At 27.8% G+C, this 19,530-nt stretch overlaps 1 protein-coding gene across 1 annotated transcript in view; it reads left to right on the plus strand.

The window, feature by feature from the left end:
* Positions 1 to 19,411, plus strand: part of LOC111635079 (multiple C2 and transmembrane domain-containing protein 2-like) — a 41,439-nt gene extending 22,028 nt beyond the window's left edge. Inside the window, exons 8-9 of the mRNA XM_023379931.1 lie at positions 1,123 to 1,229; positions 19,205 to 19,411. Of these exons, the coding sequence (XP_023235699.1) occupies positions 1,123 to 1,229; positions 19,205 to 19,337 (240 nt within the window). The 3' untranslated portion in view covers positions 19,338 to 19,411. The remainder of the gene's footprint in view (positions 1 to 1,122; positions 1,230 to 19,204) is intronic.
* The last annotated feature ends 119 nt before the right edge of the window (positions 19,412 to 19,530 follow it).

Raw genomic sequence — 19,530 nt, forward strand, 5'->3', positions numbered from 1 at the left:
CTATTTTGTATTCAGATGATACTATCAAATTAGAAAAGAGCTGATAATATATAAAGGTAATGATCTGTTATCAGTTCTAAAATCTAAATCTTAGTATCTAATCTAAGATCGCTTAGTGACACATTTTCATAGATTCCTCATTAAACACCTAAAGGATTACTGGAATGCCTTTTCAAATGATAATTTCTTTGAAGAAATTCTCAAAAGCAAAAATTATACAATACAACTGATTAAATTACTTTCAATATCTTATATACAAGATGTGTTCAAAAAGTTTCTGGAGAGTTGGTATTTTTTGAAATAATTACCCACAGCTTCAATACACTTTTACTAATGGTTTGTCAATTCAGGAAATATTTAGAAAATTCAGCTTCTTAGAGGGATAATAAAATTTTCATTTTATTCATCTTATAGGAGTTCTATTGATTCTCCCAGTCTAGCTCCTAATGACTTTCTTTATCCAAAATATTGACTCAATCTGTTTTCTTTTTAAAAAAAAAACTTTAAAAGGAAATCAGATTGAGTCAATAGAACTAACACAAGGTATTGAAGAAAATTCTATGATTTCTGAAAGCTGATTTTTAAAATTTTTTCTGAATTGGAGAAATTGTATCGAAGCCTGCGGTGATTATTTTATAAGGAATTTATTTAATATGTATTGAACACACTTCGTAAATAAATGGCTAAATAGATAAATATGTTTTAAATAAAGAAAATATTTTTATTTATGAAATGCAACAGTTAAAAATTTTTAAGTTTATATGAAACTGAACATCAATAAAGTACATAAAACATGTATAATCAGGATTGTTTTTTCCAGTTTGAACAGGTTTTAATTTCTTTTTTCTGTTTTTCTTTAAACTACATCAGATAAAAATCATATTTGGTTAAGTTCATTTTTTTATAGTAAAATTACATTTATATTTGTAAAAAATTATTACTAGACTTAATCCAATGTGATTTTAAGTAAAGATGGAAGTAGTAATTGAATGCAAGAATTGAGAACTATAGAATATATATATTGCAAAAATATATATTGCAAAAAGTCTTCATTGTTCTCAAGAACTTACATTTTAATAATTTGATGAAACTAAAATTAATGATAAAAATTTTTTAATATAGGAAGAAAAAAAGTCATTAAAAGAGAAACTACAAGCTGTTCAAGAAGTAACTGCAATGATCCAGAATATACTCGGAGAAATTGCATCTATGGGTGAAAGATGTAAAAAGTAATTTAGATTTGTTCTTTAATTTATTTTTAATAATAATAGAAATTTATATGTAACTAGCAAGTAAACCCAGCATTTCTTGGCAAAAAATAAGAACAAACATTAAGATTATTAGCTTATTTCATACTTCTAACCCTTCTATTGTATTATATTATAGTGCTTGATTTATATAACTACAAAGATTATCTTACATAAGGGTTTATCATACCAAGTGAACAATGTGACAAATTTTAAAAATCTTTAAATTGTATACAGTAAAGGAATAAAGAATTTTTAATTTAAATGTGTTAGATTGGTGTGATAAACTCTTACATAAGATAACCATTGTAATTATATAAATCAAATACTGTAATATAATAAACATAAATATCTTATAAAGAGTTTGGTTATTTCAGCCTACCATTGTCATGTTTATCGTGATACAAAATGGCACTATTTCATTGATCAAGTAGACAGCATTTTTTCTAATGTTATCTAATATCAAATGGTAATCTGCCAACAAATAAAATTTTTAAAAACAGACCAAAGATTTAAATTCGGCATCCTGGAAAATGTCTTAAAACATATTTTGTGCTTGCCAGTAGTCTTGTATTATACAATTCTCATATTTGAATTCCACCATATCAATGGTTCAATAGAAAGAAAGGCTGTTGTGGAAGGAGATTGAAGTTAATTTGACCAAAAGTAGGCATTGACCTCCTCTTGGAAGAAAGGATGGTCAAAAACTACTAATTAATACTGGTCTACTATTAATATTTGAAAACTGATCCTTGTTGGATAGGTTGTGATGGCCCCATTGTGATCAAGTTGCTAACCTTAACATTTGAAAAACTTCATATAAGACTTGTTTAACTAAAAAAATCCTGTAAAACGCAAGAATAAAATAATTGCTTTTATGCAATTCCATTAAAAAAATGGGATTACATAAAAGCAATTATAAAACTGATGAAACCAGGTTGAAAAGTAAAGCTTAGCAAAATAATTTAACTAAAGAAAACTTTTGAAACTTGTGGCATAAGCAAGCATACTGGATGCAAATTTGAAGTAAGATTCAATGTATGAATAAAGTGCACATTACACAGTACAACTACAGGAAGTTTTGTATGAAGCAATGCCACTATGATCATAAATATGAAAAATAAACATTGGCACAGAAAAACATTTTGAGCTCTACTTTGTGCCTTAAAATCATATATGTATTAGGTTGAACATATGTATCATTTTGAATGGGATGGTACCAAGTTTTTTAGTTCTGTCCTGACTTCCTGCCATTTTAGTAAAATTTTCACTTTTGTCCCACTGTTTTGAAAAATAAAAAATTTAGATATCTAGTTTGTACTGTATATTAGACACATTTGTATATTGTATTTTGAACTTGTGATTTGTTAAAAAATGTTTATTCTGCATCAAAAAGAGTCAAACTTGAACGGATACTACTGAAGAACATGCTTGGATGACAAAAAATATAAAATAGTTTCATTGAATTTAAGATACATATTACATGAACAGAAATAGCTGAAATTTGATTATTCTATCAATGGATGATAAGACAACAATAAGTAACAATCAAACACTTGAAAAAATAGAATGAAGAAAAAATCAATGTGACTGACAGATGGGACAAATTATTTAATGAAATGCATGGAAGGATCTTGAATTCCAAGATTTTAATATAATAATATAGCATTACTCCTTTGTTTCTAGCAACTACAGCTTCTGAAGAAAGAATATTTTCTCTTTTGGCCAAGGAATTCATGAGTGAAGTCAAAATGGAATATTGAAGCCATGAAAACAATACTAATTATAAAACAAAATTGCAAGTAACCAGAACTTATTAGACAAATAATAATAGATCAAATGAGCATATTTTTCAGATGGACTTATTTTGATGAGATTTTTCAGATCATTTGAGCTACATCAACTTAACTTTTGAATTTGATCATTAAAATCATTTATTGTTATTAGATTTTCAAAAATAAAAGCTTTTAGATTTATGCATATTTTTTACACCACCATATTAATATCATTCATAATGTACTAAAAACTTGTTAATAATGCTCATCTATATTTTATGATGGAATTTTAATAAAAGAGGGTCTATATTTATTAGCTATGGCTATTCCATCCTATTTTAGTATCAAGAAATTATGGTCAGCCTATATATAATCCAATAATAAAATGAAGCAATGTCTAATTTAATTTTATATAGTGATCAAACTTGTATTTGTCAGTTTGATTTGACAATGATGGTTTAAATTATGTAATATTTATTCTAAAATTATGCTAAAAATAAAAATCTGAATAATTTAACATATTAAAATTGTAATATCTTTCTACATACAGCAAGGAAAATATTTAAGTCTATTTTGTTGATGTNGCAAAAAAATTCAATTGGGCCTCGCACCTATTGCATCCGGCCCTGAAAACTCAATTTTAATAACTTTAACCAGTGGTACTCAAACTTTTCAATTGGCAGGTCAATTGTGCATAAGTTATAAGTAGGCAAGCTATAAATATTTTGTATAATCCATATCTATAAAAAATAGGCATGTTTCTGTCATTTATAAGTGATGTGTCAAATATGCTCATGGGCCAGATTTGGCCCTGGGGCTGTATTTTGAACACCATTGATTTTTGCCATCATGTTTCTTAACGTTTTTGAAAAACTTAGCTTTCTTTTTGTTTATGGCGTTTTCTACAAACTCATTCCACTGTATTTTATAAAAAAATTTGTAAAAAGCCCATACATTTTTTTGAAATGACCATAAAAGTTTATTTTAGTAAACAAATCGTTTTAGGTTTTGACTGCTTGCTGTTCTCTCAATTAGTTGTAACCTATGTTCTCTGGAACCAAGTATTAAATTGCCATTGAGAACTTATCAGACAGGAACACTCCTCTTGATGGAAAAATGGATTTTTATTTTCTATTTTTTATAAAAGATATGCATTTCAGGCCTTCAGTCCTTATTACCATGTGTATAATGGTAAAACTATATAAGAAATTACAGAGTGCATTAATAGTTATTTATAATTAACATATGCAAACAACCCACCAAAAATACAAAAATTACGTAAAAATGTAACTAATGGTGAATACTGGAATAACTAATTGTTAAAAACATGGGGTAAAACAAGTAAAACTGAAATAAATTAAAATATAATAAAATAATTGAATATTGATAAAAAAAAAAACTAATAAGAGGGTACACCTGTAAAATAAAAATAAAAATTTTTGTTAAATGTAGAAAAAATTGACCAATAAAAGGGAAAAAACATTAGGTTTAAATTTGTTTTTACTCCTTTTATTGGTTAATTTTTCTACATTTTAACAAAAAAATTTTTCTACATTTTATTTTTATTTTACAGGTGTACTCTCTTATTAGTTTTTTCTTTATCAATATTTATTTATTTCAGCTTTACTTGTTTTACCCCATGTTTTTAACAATTAGTTATTCCAGTAGTCATCATTAATTATATTTTTAGGTATTTTTTGTGGGTTGTATGCACATGTTAATTATAAATAACTATTAATGTACTCTGTAATTTCTTATATAGTTTTACCATTATACACATGGTAATAAGGACTGAAGGCCTGAAATGCATATCTTTTGTAAAAAATAGAAAATAAAAATCCATTTTTCCATCAAGAGGAGTGTTCCTGTCTGATAAGTTCTCAATAGCACTTTTATGCTTGGTTCCAAGGAACATACAATTCATTTTAGTTTATTGCTTCCAATTTGATAAGAGTTTTTAATTTAAATACTATTTCTCATGTACTTTCAATGTTTCTTTAAAATATAATTAATACCTCTGGAGATATATCATTTTAAACTGTTTTGTTGCCAATTGTTCTGTTAAGAAATACTCTCATCATCATTTGACAGAAATTTTTTAACTTCTGAAAATATTTCTATAAAATAAAATGGAAAANGGACCAAAAGAATAACAACAAAATTCATTTATACTACAATGGAACCAAGCAACAAAAGTGTATGTAGTTTTTGAACCAAGCAACAAAAGTGTATGCTCATTCCTTGCTTTAACCTTGACAAATATTTCTATAAAATACAGTAGGGTGAGTCTTTACATAGATACATAAATAAAACAATATTTATTTTATTAAGAGAGGATCAAAAGAGAAAAGACAAAATTCTTAACTCTGCAATGATAACAATTAGTCAATGTAGGTCTATTACTTGTCAACTACCACATGTACAACATTTAACAAAGCCAAGTATAGTTTTCAAACCTGTTCAATGTTTTCTTAAGATAACCAAGCAGCACTGGGTACATTATATAATATATGATAAAGTGTCTAGAATTTGTTTCATAACAGCTAATAAGATAATAACATTAATTAATCTTAAGTGAAAATGTAAAATATTAGTAATGCATAACATTTAATATTACCATTATTATTAATATCAATAACATCAGTATGCATATTTCATTTGGTAGTCAATATAACAAACTTTATGGAATGTTTGGAATTAATTAAGTCAATATAACAAAATTTATGGAATGTTATGGAATTAATTACCATTTGCTTTCACAAGCAAATGGTAATTAATAGGCATAAATATTATTTTCTATAAGTAAATTTATCAAACAGGTACTTAATGATACATGATAAGTTTCACAAGAAATAATGTATTATGATTTTGGGCCTATAACTCCTATGAAGTTTGTTGTAAAAAATTTCAATAAAATTAAAAAATTGAGACTATGAAAATACATTTATCCTGGAAGTTGTGGGGTTATGAAATGAATAATGCATATAAAATAAAGAAAACATATTTGAGCAGTCTTTCAGTTTAACAAAATAAATCTACTCTGTGATGTGCTGTCTTTCAAACTTTTATTTTCCTTTATTTAAAAAGGTTCTGGAGTCCTCAGTCATAAAGTGGTGGAGTTTGTTTTAAATTTTTTGTGAAGTTCTGTGTTGGAATTGGCTTCCCAACAGTTTAAACTACTGATGCCATGAATAGTGATTTTGTCGAATACCAAATATTAGGCTATGCTCTCGGCCAAAGCACTGAATATTTGGTGGCTGAATGTTCGGCAAAATATGTGTACGTTTCGTGGATGACAGATTACGACCTGTCTCATTGCAGTGGGTGCGGTAGCGACACCGCGGGCGCATTTGTTTTATTTGCAAGTAGATCGTGTCACAACATGCATTATTTGTTCATTGTTACATCAAATTGTGTTACTAATAGTCCTTATTACTAAAAAATATCACTGTTTGTATCACTTTGTATGAAAACTGTTTGCCTAGATTGGACGGCAGACCTTTACAAGTGGTGGTCAGCATACACAAAACAGTATCCAAGCCTGACAGAATTCGCTAAGATTTATCTAGCGTCTCCCAGCAGTAGTGTATATAGTGAGAGGCTATTTTCAGAAGCAGGTATAGTTTATGAGGAAAAGCGCAATCATTTGCTATCAACAAATGCTGAAAAAATTGTTTTCATTCATCACAACTTATACTGATAGATTAATAATAACACTGATAGATTTTAAGTATTAAATGTAATAATTTGATTAAAATAAATACTTTTTTGAGTAATATGTGCGTTTTTTTTTTTTTTTTTTTGATTTGGTATTCGGTATTCAGCCAAATAGTATGCAACATTCGGCCAAATATCGAATATTAAAAAAAGTAGCCAAATATTCGTGGCATCTCTAGTTAAAACTGTTTGATTGGTTCCAATACATTTGTGTACATTAGATACATTTTAAAGTAAAAAATAGTAAAAAAGGTACATTTTGTTTACAAGGAATGTACTGAAATCCCATGTTGGTCAAAGGCAGCAATTGTGTCTTAGCATAGTGAGACATCTAATCAAAACATATAATCTCCATTCAGGTAGTGCTGCTTTAAGAATGGGACTAGTCTTTTCATGATATACTACATACCAATGCTGTTATATACTTCCATTTTAATGCAAAGTTTAGATGATGTGATAAAAACCCAAGACCACTTACAAAGGCTTATAACTACCTACACCAAAATCTTTGTAGGGAATTTTCCATAATGTTTGAACTTTACTATTGACATAATACCCTTTGCTTTTTCACAGTAAAAACTTATTTCCTCCACATTCAGAGCCATTTAGTGTAAAATAAGATTTGTTGTCTATAACAACATCAAGGTTATTTTTAGGCCATCTTTGTTAGATCTTTGTTTAGTCACTAGAGTAATCGTGTTTGATTTCCTGTTTCACAGTGTATTTTGATGCAGAAATCCTTTTCTACAGCAAAGGGATTTTTAATTACAATAAAGTAAAAATATATTTCCCTTTTCAGACAATACATACATAATGTGTCTTTAAAACTATACGTCCTTTCTCACGCAGTTGAGGGATAAGACAATTCCACGGCAGAGTCGACTTTTTATTTGAGGCTTCTCATCCACCTTCAAATGTGAAACAGTCCAGACTTCCCTCCAGCGGTAGCTCCGCTATGGAATTGTCTTATCCCTCAACTGCGTGAGAAAGGACGTATAGTTTTAAAGACACACTATGTATGTGTTGTCTGAAAAGAGAAATATATTTTTTCTTTATTGTAATATATTGTCCTGGCCTATTTTAAAATTTTAAAAAAGGATTTTTAATTAATTTGTATATATGTAGATGGAGTAGAGACTAAGAAAACTTGACCATGATAATATGTGTTCATATGATTGTGAATGGTGTTTTGTATGAAGACTTAAAAATTTTATCTTAATAAATTTTCAATTTATAATATTTTTATGAAATTGTTTCTGTTTTTGTGCTAAATAGCTGATGAATAAGTTCTTAATTAGAAAAAAAAAAACATAAAAATTAGAAACTATAACATCACATCCATTATATTAAGTGTAGTACAATATACTCATCCTAAAAGAAGGAATAAAGTGACTTTCAAGCTTTGGAACTGTTTTGGAATAGCCTTGAAACTGCCTATTTTGTATTCAGATGATACTATCAAATTAGAAAAGAGCTGATAATATATAAAGGTAATGATCTGTTATCAGTTCTAAAATCTAAATCTTAGTATCTAATCTAAGATCGCTTAGTGACACATTTTCATAGATTCCTCATTAAACACCTAAAGGATTACTGGAATGCCTTTTCAAATGATAATTTCTTTGAAGAAATTCTCAAAAGCAAAAATTATACAATACAACTGATTAAATTACTTTCAATATCTTATATACAAGATGTGTTCAAAAAGTTTCTGGAGAGTTGGTATTTTTTGAAATAATTACCCACAGCTTCAATACACTTTTACTAATGGTTTGTCAATTCAGGAAATATTTAGAAAATTCAGCTTCTTAGAGGGATAATAAAATTTTCATTTTATTCATCTTATAGGAGTTCTATTGATTCTCCCAGTCTAGCTCCTAATGACTTTCTTTATCCAAAATATTGACTCAATCTGTTTTCTTTTTAAAAAAAAAACTTTAAAAGGAAATCAGATTGAGTCAATAGAACTAACACAAGGTATTGAAGAAAATTCTATGATTTCTGAAAGCTGATTTTTAAAATTTTTTCTGAATTGGAGAAATTGTATCGAAGCCTGCGGTGATTATTTTATAAGGAATTTATTTAATATGTATTGAACACACTTCGTAAATAAATGGCTAAATAGATAAATATGTTTTAAATAAAGAAAATATTTTTATTTATGAAATGCAACAGTTAAAAATTTTTAAGTTTATATGAAACTGAACATCAATAAAGTACATAAAACATGTATAATCAGGATTGTTTTTTCCAGTTTGAACAGGTTTTAATTTCTTTTTTCTGTTTTTCTTTAAACTACATCAGATAAAAATCATATTTGGTTAAGTTCATTTTTTTATAGTAAAATTACATTTATATTTGTAAAAAATTATTACTAGACTTAATCCAATGTGATTTTAAGTAAAGATGGAAGTAGTAATTGAATGCAAGAATTGAGAACTATAGAATATATATATTGCAAAAATATATATTGCAAAAAGTCTTCATTGTTCTCAAGAACTTACATTTTAATAATTTGATGAAACTAAAATTAATGATAAAAATTTTTTAATATAGGAAGAAAAAAAGTCATTAAAAGAGAAACTACAAGCTGTTCAAGAAGTAACTGCAATGATCCAGAATATACTCGGAGAAATTGCATCTATGGGTGAAAGATGTAAAAAGTAATTTAGATTTGTTCTTTAATTTATTTTTAATAATAATAGAAATTTATATGTAACTAGCAAGTAAACCCAGCATTTCTTGGCAAAAAATAAGAACAAACATTAAGATTATTAGCTTATTTCATACTTCTAACCCTTCTATTGTATTATATTATAGTGCTTGATTTATATAACTACAAAGATTATCTTACATAAGGGTTTATCATACCAAGTGAACAATGTGACAAATTTTAAAAATCTTTAAATTGTATACAGTAAAGGAATAAAGAATTTTTAATTTAAATGTGTTAGATTGGTGTGATAAACTCTTACATAAGATAACCATTGTAATTATATAAATCAAATACTGTAATATAATAAACATAAATATCTTATAAAGAGTTTGGTTATTTCAGCCTACCATTGTCATGTTTATCGTGATACAAAATGGCACTATTTCATTGATCAAGTAGACAGCATTTTTTCTAATGTTATCTAATATCAAATGGTAATCTGCCAACAAATAAAATTTTTAAAAACAGACCAAAGATTTAAATTCGGCATCCTGGAAAATGTCTTAAAACATATTTTGTGCTTGCCAGTAGTCTTGTATTATACAATTCTCATATTTGAATTCCACCATATCAATGGTTCAATAGAAAGAAAGGCTGTTGTGGAAGGAGATTGAAGTTAATTTGACCAAAAGTAGGCATTGACCTCCTCTTGGAAGAAAGGATGGTCAAAAACTACTAATTAATACTGGTCTACTATTAATATTTGAAAACTGATCCTTGTTGGATAGGTTGTGATGGCCCCATTGTGATCAAGTTGCTAACCTTAACATTTGAAAAACTTCATATAAGACTTGTTTAACTAAAAAAATCCTGTAAAACGCAAGAATAAAATAATTGCTTTTATGCAATTCCATTAAAAAAATGGGATTACATAAAAGCAATTATAAAACTGATGAAACCAGGTTGAAAAGTAAAGCTTAGCAAAATAATTTAACTAAAGAAAACTTTTGAAACTTGTGGCATAAGCAAGCATACTGGATGCAAATTTGAAGTAAGATTCAATGTATGAATAAAGTGCACATTACACAGTACAACTACAGGAAGTTTTGTATGAAGCAATGCCACTATGATCATAAATATGAAAAATAAACATTGGCACAGAAAAACATTTTGAGCTCTACTTTGTGCCTTAAAATCATATATGTATTAGGTTGAACATATGTATCATTTTGAATGGGATGGTACCAAGTTTTTTAGTTCTGTCCTGACTTCCTGCCATTTTAGTAAAATTTTCACTTTTGTCCCACTGTTTTGAAAAATAAAAAATTTAGATATCTAGTTTGTACTGTATATTAGACACATTTGTATATTGTATTTTGAACTTGTGATTTGTTAAAAAATGTTTATTCTGCATCAAAAAGAGTCAAACTTGAACGGATACTACTGAAGAACATGCTTGGATGACAAAAAATATAAAATAGTTTCATTGAATTTAAGATACATATTACATGAACAGAAATAGCTGAAATTTGATTATTCTATCAATGGATGATAAGACAACAATAAGTAACAATCAAACACTTGAAAAAATAGAATGAAGAAAAAATCAATGTGACTGACAGATGGGACAAATTATTTAATGAAATGCATGGAAGGATCTTGAATTCCAAGATTTTAATATAATAATATAGCATTACTCCTTTGTTTCTAGCAACTACAGCTTCTGAAGAAAGAATATTTTCTCTTTTGGCCAAGGAATTCATGAGTGAAGTCAAAATGGAATATTGAAGCCATGAAAACAATACTAATTATAAAACAAAATTGCAAGTAACCAGAACTTATTAGACAAATAATAATAGATCAAATGAGCATATTTTTCAGATGGACTTATTTTGATGAGATTTTTCAGATCATTTGAGCTACATCAACTTAACTTTTGAATTTGATCATTAAAATCATTTATTGTTATTAGATTTTCAAAAATAAAAGCTTTTAGATTTATGCATATTTTTTACACCACCATATTAATATCATTCATAATGTACTAAAAACTTGTTAATAATGCTCATCTATATTTTATGATGGAATTTTAATAAAAGAGGGTCTATATTTATTAGCTATGGCTATTCCATCCTATTTTAGTATCAAGAAATTATGGTCAGCCTATATATAATCCAATAATAAAATGAAGCAATGTCTAATTTAATNTTAAGTTTTTGCGTTGGGGTTTATTTACGAAAGGTGAAAGTTTAACTGTCCCATCGGATATTCGTTAATGTTTTAATACCAAATTTCGAATTTCATCTGGGCCTTGCATTTAAATAATTTTTTGTGGGCTAATTTATTTCTGTTCTCAGAATTTTTGTAAGTGCTTTTCTGAACTTTTTATTTAAAAAAGAAACTGATAATATCATGGAGCCTAAAAAGAGGAGTATCAAGAACTGTACTCACCGTAGAAACCAAGCAAGAGATAATAGCCAAGGTAGAAAGTGGGCACAAGATGTCTGATGTTGCTAGGCAGAAGTATGGCTTGATAAGGTGTAAGTAGGCACAATTTTAGCTATGATATATATATCAAGAAGTCTCAAGCTGCTAATGGAGTAATGAAAATCTCATCTGAGAAATAAAGAATATTTTAGAGCTCATAATGGAACCTGAAACTGACCTGATGACAGAAGAACTCCAGGGATGTCAGAACAACGATCATCCAAGTGGCATCTAAACCAGAATAAGGTTAATGGGGTTGGGGATCTCTACAATTACAATACTATTAATTATTTCCGAATAATCCTGAAGTAAAATAAAATAACTTACTGAAATATAAACTTAAAATAATCAAACACCATAGTATTTCCAGCAACAAAGTATTTAACTCGGCGTGAATGAGGTGAGAAATTGTTACACCAGCTATGAGGTGGGTAGGAGATACCCGAAACTTTGATGCCGAATTTTTTATACTATAATTGTGTATAAAGTATTTTTTCACTTGGGATAATAAGAATAGTATCTATTCAACAAGATGAATAAATAAAATATTATGTTTAAGATTGAAAAGCATTTTTTTTTAATTGAAATAACAAAGTGTCTATATTTTCTTTGAAAAAGTACAAGTTTTGGTAGTTTAACATTTTTTCGTATTACAACTTCTTTGGTTAATCAACATAACTACAGTATCTTTCAATTATAAAAATAGAAAAAAAAACTGAAAGGTCTTATGAGATCAATTTGCACAGCACCAACATTACACCTACAAATCAGCACAATCTCCACACACAAAAATCGCATACTTCATACATTTTGGCTTCTCACACTTCGAACAGCAATGTTTTGTTTTCCTATCTGTTTTTTAGTACACTTACCACACCTGACATATTTATTAGCCATTTTTTTGGAAACAGGTAATGAAGGTTCTCCCAGTTGATCAGTAATCACTTTTCGAGTTTCCCTTGAAAGATGTGTTTTTTTGTCTAATGCAAAGACTATCATTTGAAAAATCTAGAAATAAATCTAAAAATACTATAAATAACTATAACTCATAAACTTACTGTCAACTCAAAAATGTAACNCACCACACCTGACATATTTATTAGCCATTTTTTTGGAAACAGGTAATGAAGGTTCTCCCAGTTGATCAGTAATCACTTTTCGAGTTTCCCTTGAAAGATGTGTTTTTTTGTCTAATGCAAAGACTATCATTTGAAAAATCTAGAAATAAATCTAAAAATACTATAAATAACTAAAACTCATAAACTTACTGTCAACTCAAAAATGTAACACCGACTATGAGGTTGTGATGTACCCCAGCCACCTTTGCTCATGTGTATCTCCCACTGACACTGGCGGAACACTAAACTCAACACTGCGCTTCGCCCCCACTCCCTTACCTCCAGCTACTGTGACAATGGGATTTGCATGGCAACAATAACATTAAATAATCTGCGTTTAAAATCTTCTCGGGTATGACATACCCGACCTCACTCACGCCGGATTTCGATTATTTTTCGACTATTTTTAATAGTCTTCTTCAGTTAAGCCACTTTAAAACAAAAATGAACATAAAATAGAATGCAAGCAATACAACAGTTTAAAAATTTGAAATTAATTACAATAAAATATTAAGAAAATTAATCATTGTGGTAAAGAATTAAATTAAATAAAGTATTAAGAAAATTAATCATTGTGGTAAAAATATTTCCATGCAAAGGATAGACTTTCTGCATCTCTATGGTTGATGCATCCTTTGTCAATATGAGCCTTGTAAATTTCAAGTTTTTCAATATGTTTAAGTACTTGTTTGTTGGTGGTGGTCCTAATTATGGATGCTTTGTCCCAATGTACATTAATATCTTGATGTTTAGCGAAGGCTGCAAGGATGGTACTGTTCAAGTTTTTAGTAATGGAATACTTATGTTCTTTAAGCCTCTGTTTTAAAAGTCTCATAGTGGCACCAACGTAAATGAGATCTGAATTAAAACGGCGGTCACTTAATGGAATATAATATACTCCTGTACTATTGTTACAGTTTCCTTTCTTCTTATCATTTCATAAAATTCTATAAATCATAGGGTTACGATGATAAATAATTCTTAAATTATTCTTGTGAGATAATTTTTTAATCATTGAGTGTAGGAAAGGTATATAATTGAGAACTGATATAGTATACAATGAGAACTATTCTTCGTCCTTGGTTCTTAGTTGTAGGTTGCTTATTTGTTTGATTACAATATTTAGCAATAAGAGCGTTAATTTCACTTATACAATATCCCTATTGTACAGCTATTGTACGACAGGGATATTGTATAATTTAATTCTCTATGTGTATCAAACATACATGTACAGTGTGTATAGGCCCGCTTTATCCATGATCGAAAGGCTGCATTCTTAAAATTAATAACGTTTTTGACTATTAAAAATAATCAAAAATGTTATTAATTTTTATTAAATACTTCGTTGCTGGAAATACTAAGATGTTTGATTATTTTAAAATCCTGAAGAAAAGAGAAAAGCAATCAGCATTGGACAGATTCTTTAACCCCCACAAACGGAAAAAACATGACTAATAAAAATGCAAGACTGCATATATATGTATTTTTACTATTACATATAAATAAACGTAGTAAAAAAGTATATATTTTTTATTTTTTGGAGTCTCCAGAATGAATTAATCAAATTCCCATAAAAGCCTATGGTAAATCGATAATTGATTAACGAACAAAATCTTGGAACGGATTATGTTTGTTAACCGATCACTCACTGTATATAGAAAAGATTTTGTCTTTTGCTGTTATTCATATAATAGAATAGGTAAAAAATTCTTAAATGATGGAAGAAGTTCTACATAGAAAATTAACTGACCACAAATAGACTAGATTTNTAGTGGCATATCCACATACCTTTAGTCAAATTAATTGGTAACTAATCATTAACACAGCCCAAAAGTAGCCTGATAATTCAGCAGATCATTTGGAGTTAATTAAATTGGGTTATGAGTTGTTGTTATACGTATTAAAAACTCAGGTAATGTAATTACTGTTGCAAATGTTCAAATACAAATTTTTTTTATTCTTTCCCATTTAAAACACCAAGATTTTTTCAATTCCAGACACAGTTATAAATGTTACCATGATTCCAGAACTGTCTGGGACAAATCCAGATAAATCTATATACAGTGGAACCCCAGTTAACGAACTTAATCCGTTCCGCAACTCCATTCGTTAACTGAATTGTTCGTTAACCGAAGCAATTTTTCCCATAGAAATTAATGCAAATGCAATTAATTCGTTCTAGTCTCCGAAATTTTTGTCATTTTATTTGAAATATACAGTAATTTTCTTTGATGAAAATGTAGGAAAACGTANGCAAGCAATACAACAGTTTAAAAATTTGAAATTAATTACAATAAAATATTAAGAAAATTAATCATTGTGGTAAAGAATTAAATTAAATAAAGTATTAAGAAAATTAATCATTGTGGTAAAAATATTTCCATGCAAAGGATAGACTTTCTGCATCTCTATGGTTGATGCATCCTTTGTCAATATGAGCCTTGTAAATTTCAAGTTTTTCAATATGTTTAAGTACTTGTTTGTTGGTGGTGGTCCTAATTATGGATGCTTTGTCCCAATGTACATTAATATCTTGATGTTTAGCGAAGGCTGCAAGGATGGTACTGTTCAAGTTTTTAGTAATGGAATACTTATGTTCTTTAAGCCTCTGTTTTAAAAGTCTCATAGTGGCACCAACGTAAATGAGATCTGAATTAAAACGGCGGTCACTTAATGGAATATAATATACTCCTGTACTATTGTTACAGTTTCCTTTCTTCTTATCATTTCATAAAATTCTATAAATCATAGGGTTACGATGATAAATAATTCTTAAATTATTCTTGTGAGATAATTTTTTAATCATTGAGTGTAGGAAAGGTATATAATTGAGAACTGATATAGTATACAATGAGAACTATTCTTCGTCCTTGGTTCTTAGTTGTAGGTTGCTTATTTGTTTGATTACAATATTTAGCAATAAGAGCGTTAATTTCACTTATACAATATCCCTATTGTACAGCTATTGTACGACAGGGATATTGTATAATTTAATTCTCTATGTGTATCAAACATACATGTACAGTGTGTATAGGCCCGCTTTATCCATGATCGAAAGGCTGCATTCTTAAAATTAATAACGTTTTTGACTATTAAAAATAATCAAAAATGTTATTAATTTTTATTAAATACTTCGTTGCTGGAAATACTAAGATGTTTGATTATTTTAAAATCCTGAAGAAAAGAGAAAAGCAATCAGCATTGGACAGATTCTTTAACCCCCACAAACAGAAAAAACATGACTAATAAAAATGCAAGACTGCATATATATGTATTTTTACTATTACATATAAATAAACGTAGTAAAAAAGTATATATTTTTTATTTTTTGGAGTCTCCAGAATGAATTAATCAAATTCCCATAAAAGCCTATGGTAAATCGATAATTGATTAACGAACAAAATCTTGGAACGGATTATGTTTGTTAACCGATCACTCACTGTATATAGAAAAGATTTTGTCTTTTGCTGTTATTCATATAATAGAATAGGTAAAAAATTCTTAAATGATGGAAGAAGTTCTACATAGAAAATTAACTGACCACAAATAGACTAGATTTAGTGTTCTACTGTAATGCAAGAGATTTTAATAATAAATATTTAGAAATATTTAACATAATAGATCAATGTGAGAATTATTCTGATTCCTGGCAGTAATAAAGAGTTAGACCAATTAACTAAATATATAATCTAAAATAGATGGATGCAAACTGGAAAAGACCAAGAAATTATCTAAACAGCATGGTGGCAAAAGTCAAATTAATTATGAAATAGTCTCTGAATTGTCTTTTACTGAAAATTATACATATCTATTGACTGTAATGGCTTAATGGTTATTTATAATATGTAATGCAATAGAATATTTAGTAGAAGATGACTGATAGAAAAATATGAACATATGCTTATATCAGTCATCTTCTACTGAATATCCTATTGCATTACATATTATAAATAGTATTCTACAACTTTATAACTTCAAATACAAAAAAAGTCACTGATAATATGTAAAATGAGTTAATATTGACTTATTTAAGTAGTATTGTAATTAAATTGTCTTTATCTCAAACTGAACATTACATTACAGAATAGAACACCAAAATACGTACAATTTTGGTGTTTTATTGTGACAATTTAAATGTTTATGATAGGAATTTTAAGGAGTGTAATTGATGTTTTTCTGTTAAGTAAATCAATATCTGTTTAAGCAACATCTTGAATCTTAATGTTCTAAAACTGATTAGATCTGATGATAGAATGATAAATTTTCTGAAAACATTTATTTTTCACCTATTGAAGAAGTTTTTCTGGCTTCTTAAAACATTTCAATGTTTGTGTGATACTCATTAAAAAAGTATTTTTTTAATAAATTATTAACTTTTACAACTAACCTTATATCACTGAGATCTATTTATTAATTACAACAAACATTTTCAACCTGCTCAAATTAAAAAGTATTATAGCCAAGTATTGATTAAGTATTTCAATTATTATGATAATTACATACTTTTTTGATTAGTAAGTTACTGAATCTTTTAATTTTGTATTTATGTTGGAAAAAACATAAATAAATTAAAATTTACTTTTATAACCACTTAAAAGAGGTTTTTTTTGATGAATAAATCAAAATGTCTTTTGAAACCAATGATCATCTGATTACTGTTTTAGATTGTTACTGTGATTGATTTTGAAGAGTCCAAAATATTGGTATAGGCTTTGTTGCAGATTGTACCTTTCCTGAAGAGGGATCGGTGAGAATTCCAATCCAAAATGCATTTAAATAAAATATATGAGTATTAATCAAGACAATTAATTCTCAGATATTTTATTTAAATGATTAACCTCTGAGTAATTTTTGAACTCAGGTGAATGTTGGATTCGAAGGACATAACATTTTGGTTTATTCATCTAAAAAACCCCTTTTAAGTGGTTATAAAAGTGAATGAGTATATCTGGCAAATATTGCTAATTTTAGCTTCATATTAAATAAAAATTTTAAAATCACTGATACTATAAATAAATTTTAAACATATAAATAGCTATAGTACTGGACCAAAATTGAGTATCAGCATAGGCCTATATAAGTGGAGTTTATGAAACTCATAAAATTGAAAAACCTGGCTTTTACCTTTGCTTAAAATAGTACTGAAAGGCGGAATATTTCTAAACCTGTGAAAAATGGGAAATATTTTTATAACTTATTCCAACATTTTAAATTTAGTGGAATTTCTCATATAAGTTACCTATCATTTTTATAAGACAAACCTTTGCAAAATGAAAGCCAAAACAGTATCAAAATGGACAATAGAAAAACTAGTTTAAAAAGTCGTTCTCGTCGTAAAGAGTAAGTTTTAGCGATCAAATACTCACTTATGTAAATTAATTCCATTTTCAAAGTCATCAAATCTAGAGAGAATATTTCTAGAAAGTTTTTCTTGTTTCTTTGTTCATATGAAGGATAATTAAGTGCGTAAATCCAATACCAGCGATCGATGAGAAACACAGAATAAAGTCGTTTTGATTGCAAATCACAATAAAATAGACCTACATCATAATATTTTTTTAATACTTTACTAAAGTTTAATTTTTATATTGAATTTTACGTAAATCTATAACTGTGTATTCTTTATATACGACATATACATTATATACATTCTGAAAATCGCTACAGAAANATTAGAAAATTAAGTCTCATTTAAATACTGGCTCCCTTTCATGGTCGAATTAGTGTTGCCAGCTAAAACACGTAAAAATAATATTAAAGTAGCCAAGACATAGTCAAATATTGTAGCACCACATCACTAGCGGACATTTGAAATTTGCCAACTAGGGCGGTCGGTTAATCGGGGCTCGGATAATTGAGGCTCTACTGTATTTATAAATTTATCAACTAATTGAATTTGTTTTAGTAAATATTACTTAGGTTCTGTTGCTATTGCAACTATGCAAGAATCTAATCTTGTTGACATAATCATTTTTTTGGAAATGTTGTGTATAATCTTTGCAAAGCCTTTTAATGTGCTAAATTTAAATCCAGAATTATTTGAAAAATAATGGGAATTATGCATAATTATAATTTGTATTCTCTGGATTCATTAGTTGTTGTAATTAGATTATATAAAATATTATTCCTATGTAGATTAAAATTTTATTTTATTTCAAAATGTTATTCTTTAATTAATTATAGTTTGAATTTTGTTTTTTTCAGTACATTCAATTTCACTGTTTCTTTCCTTTCGTGGCTGGCAATTTTTGTTCTGATATCTGTCACAACTGTTCTTTATTTCGTGCCTCTTCGATATCTTGTAATGGCATGGGGTAAGTTTAACTTTTTTAAGTAAGTATTAGATGAGTTTTTGTATGCTAAATTTTCTCTTCCTGAAATTATCAGTTGGTTGTCATTATACTCTTTATCTATATATATATATATATATATATATAGAGACACACACGTCCATTTATATATATATAGATATTTCTTTTTTATCAAAATATAACTGGTGATACTTTGATTATTTTATCGTTAAATCTATG

The sequence above is a fragment of the Centruroides sculpturatus genome, unplaced genomic scaffold (assembly GCF_000671375.1).
Source record: "Centruroides sculpturatus isolate CEXI.00-Female unplaced genomic scaffold, Cexi_2.0 scaffold700, whole genome shotgun sequence".
Taxonomy (NCBI): Eukaryota; Metazoa; Arthropoda; class Arachnida; order Scorpiones; family Buthidae; genus Centruroides; species Centruroides sculpturatus.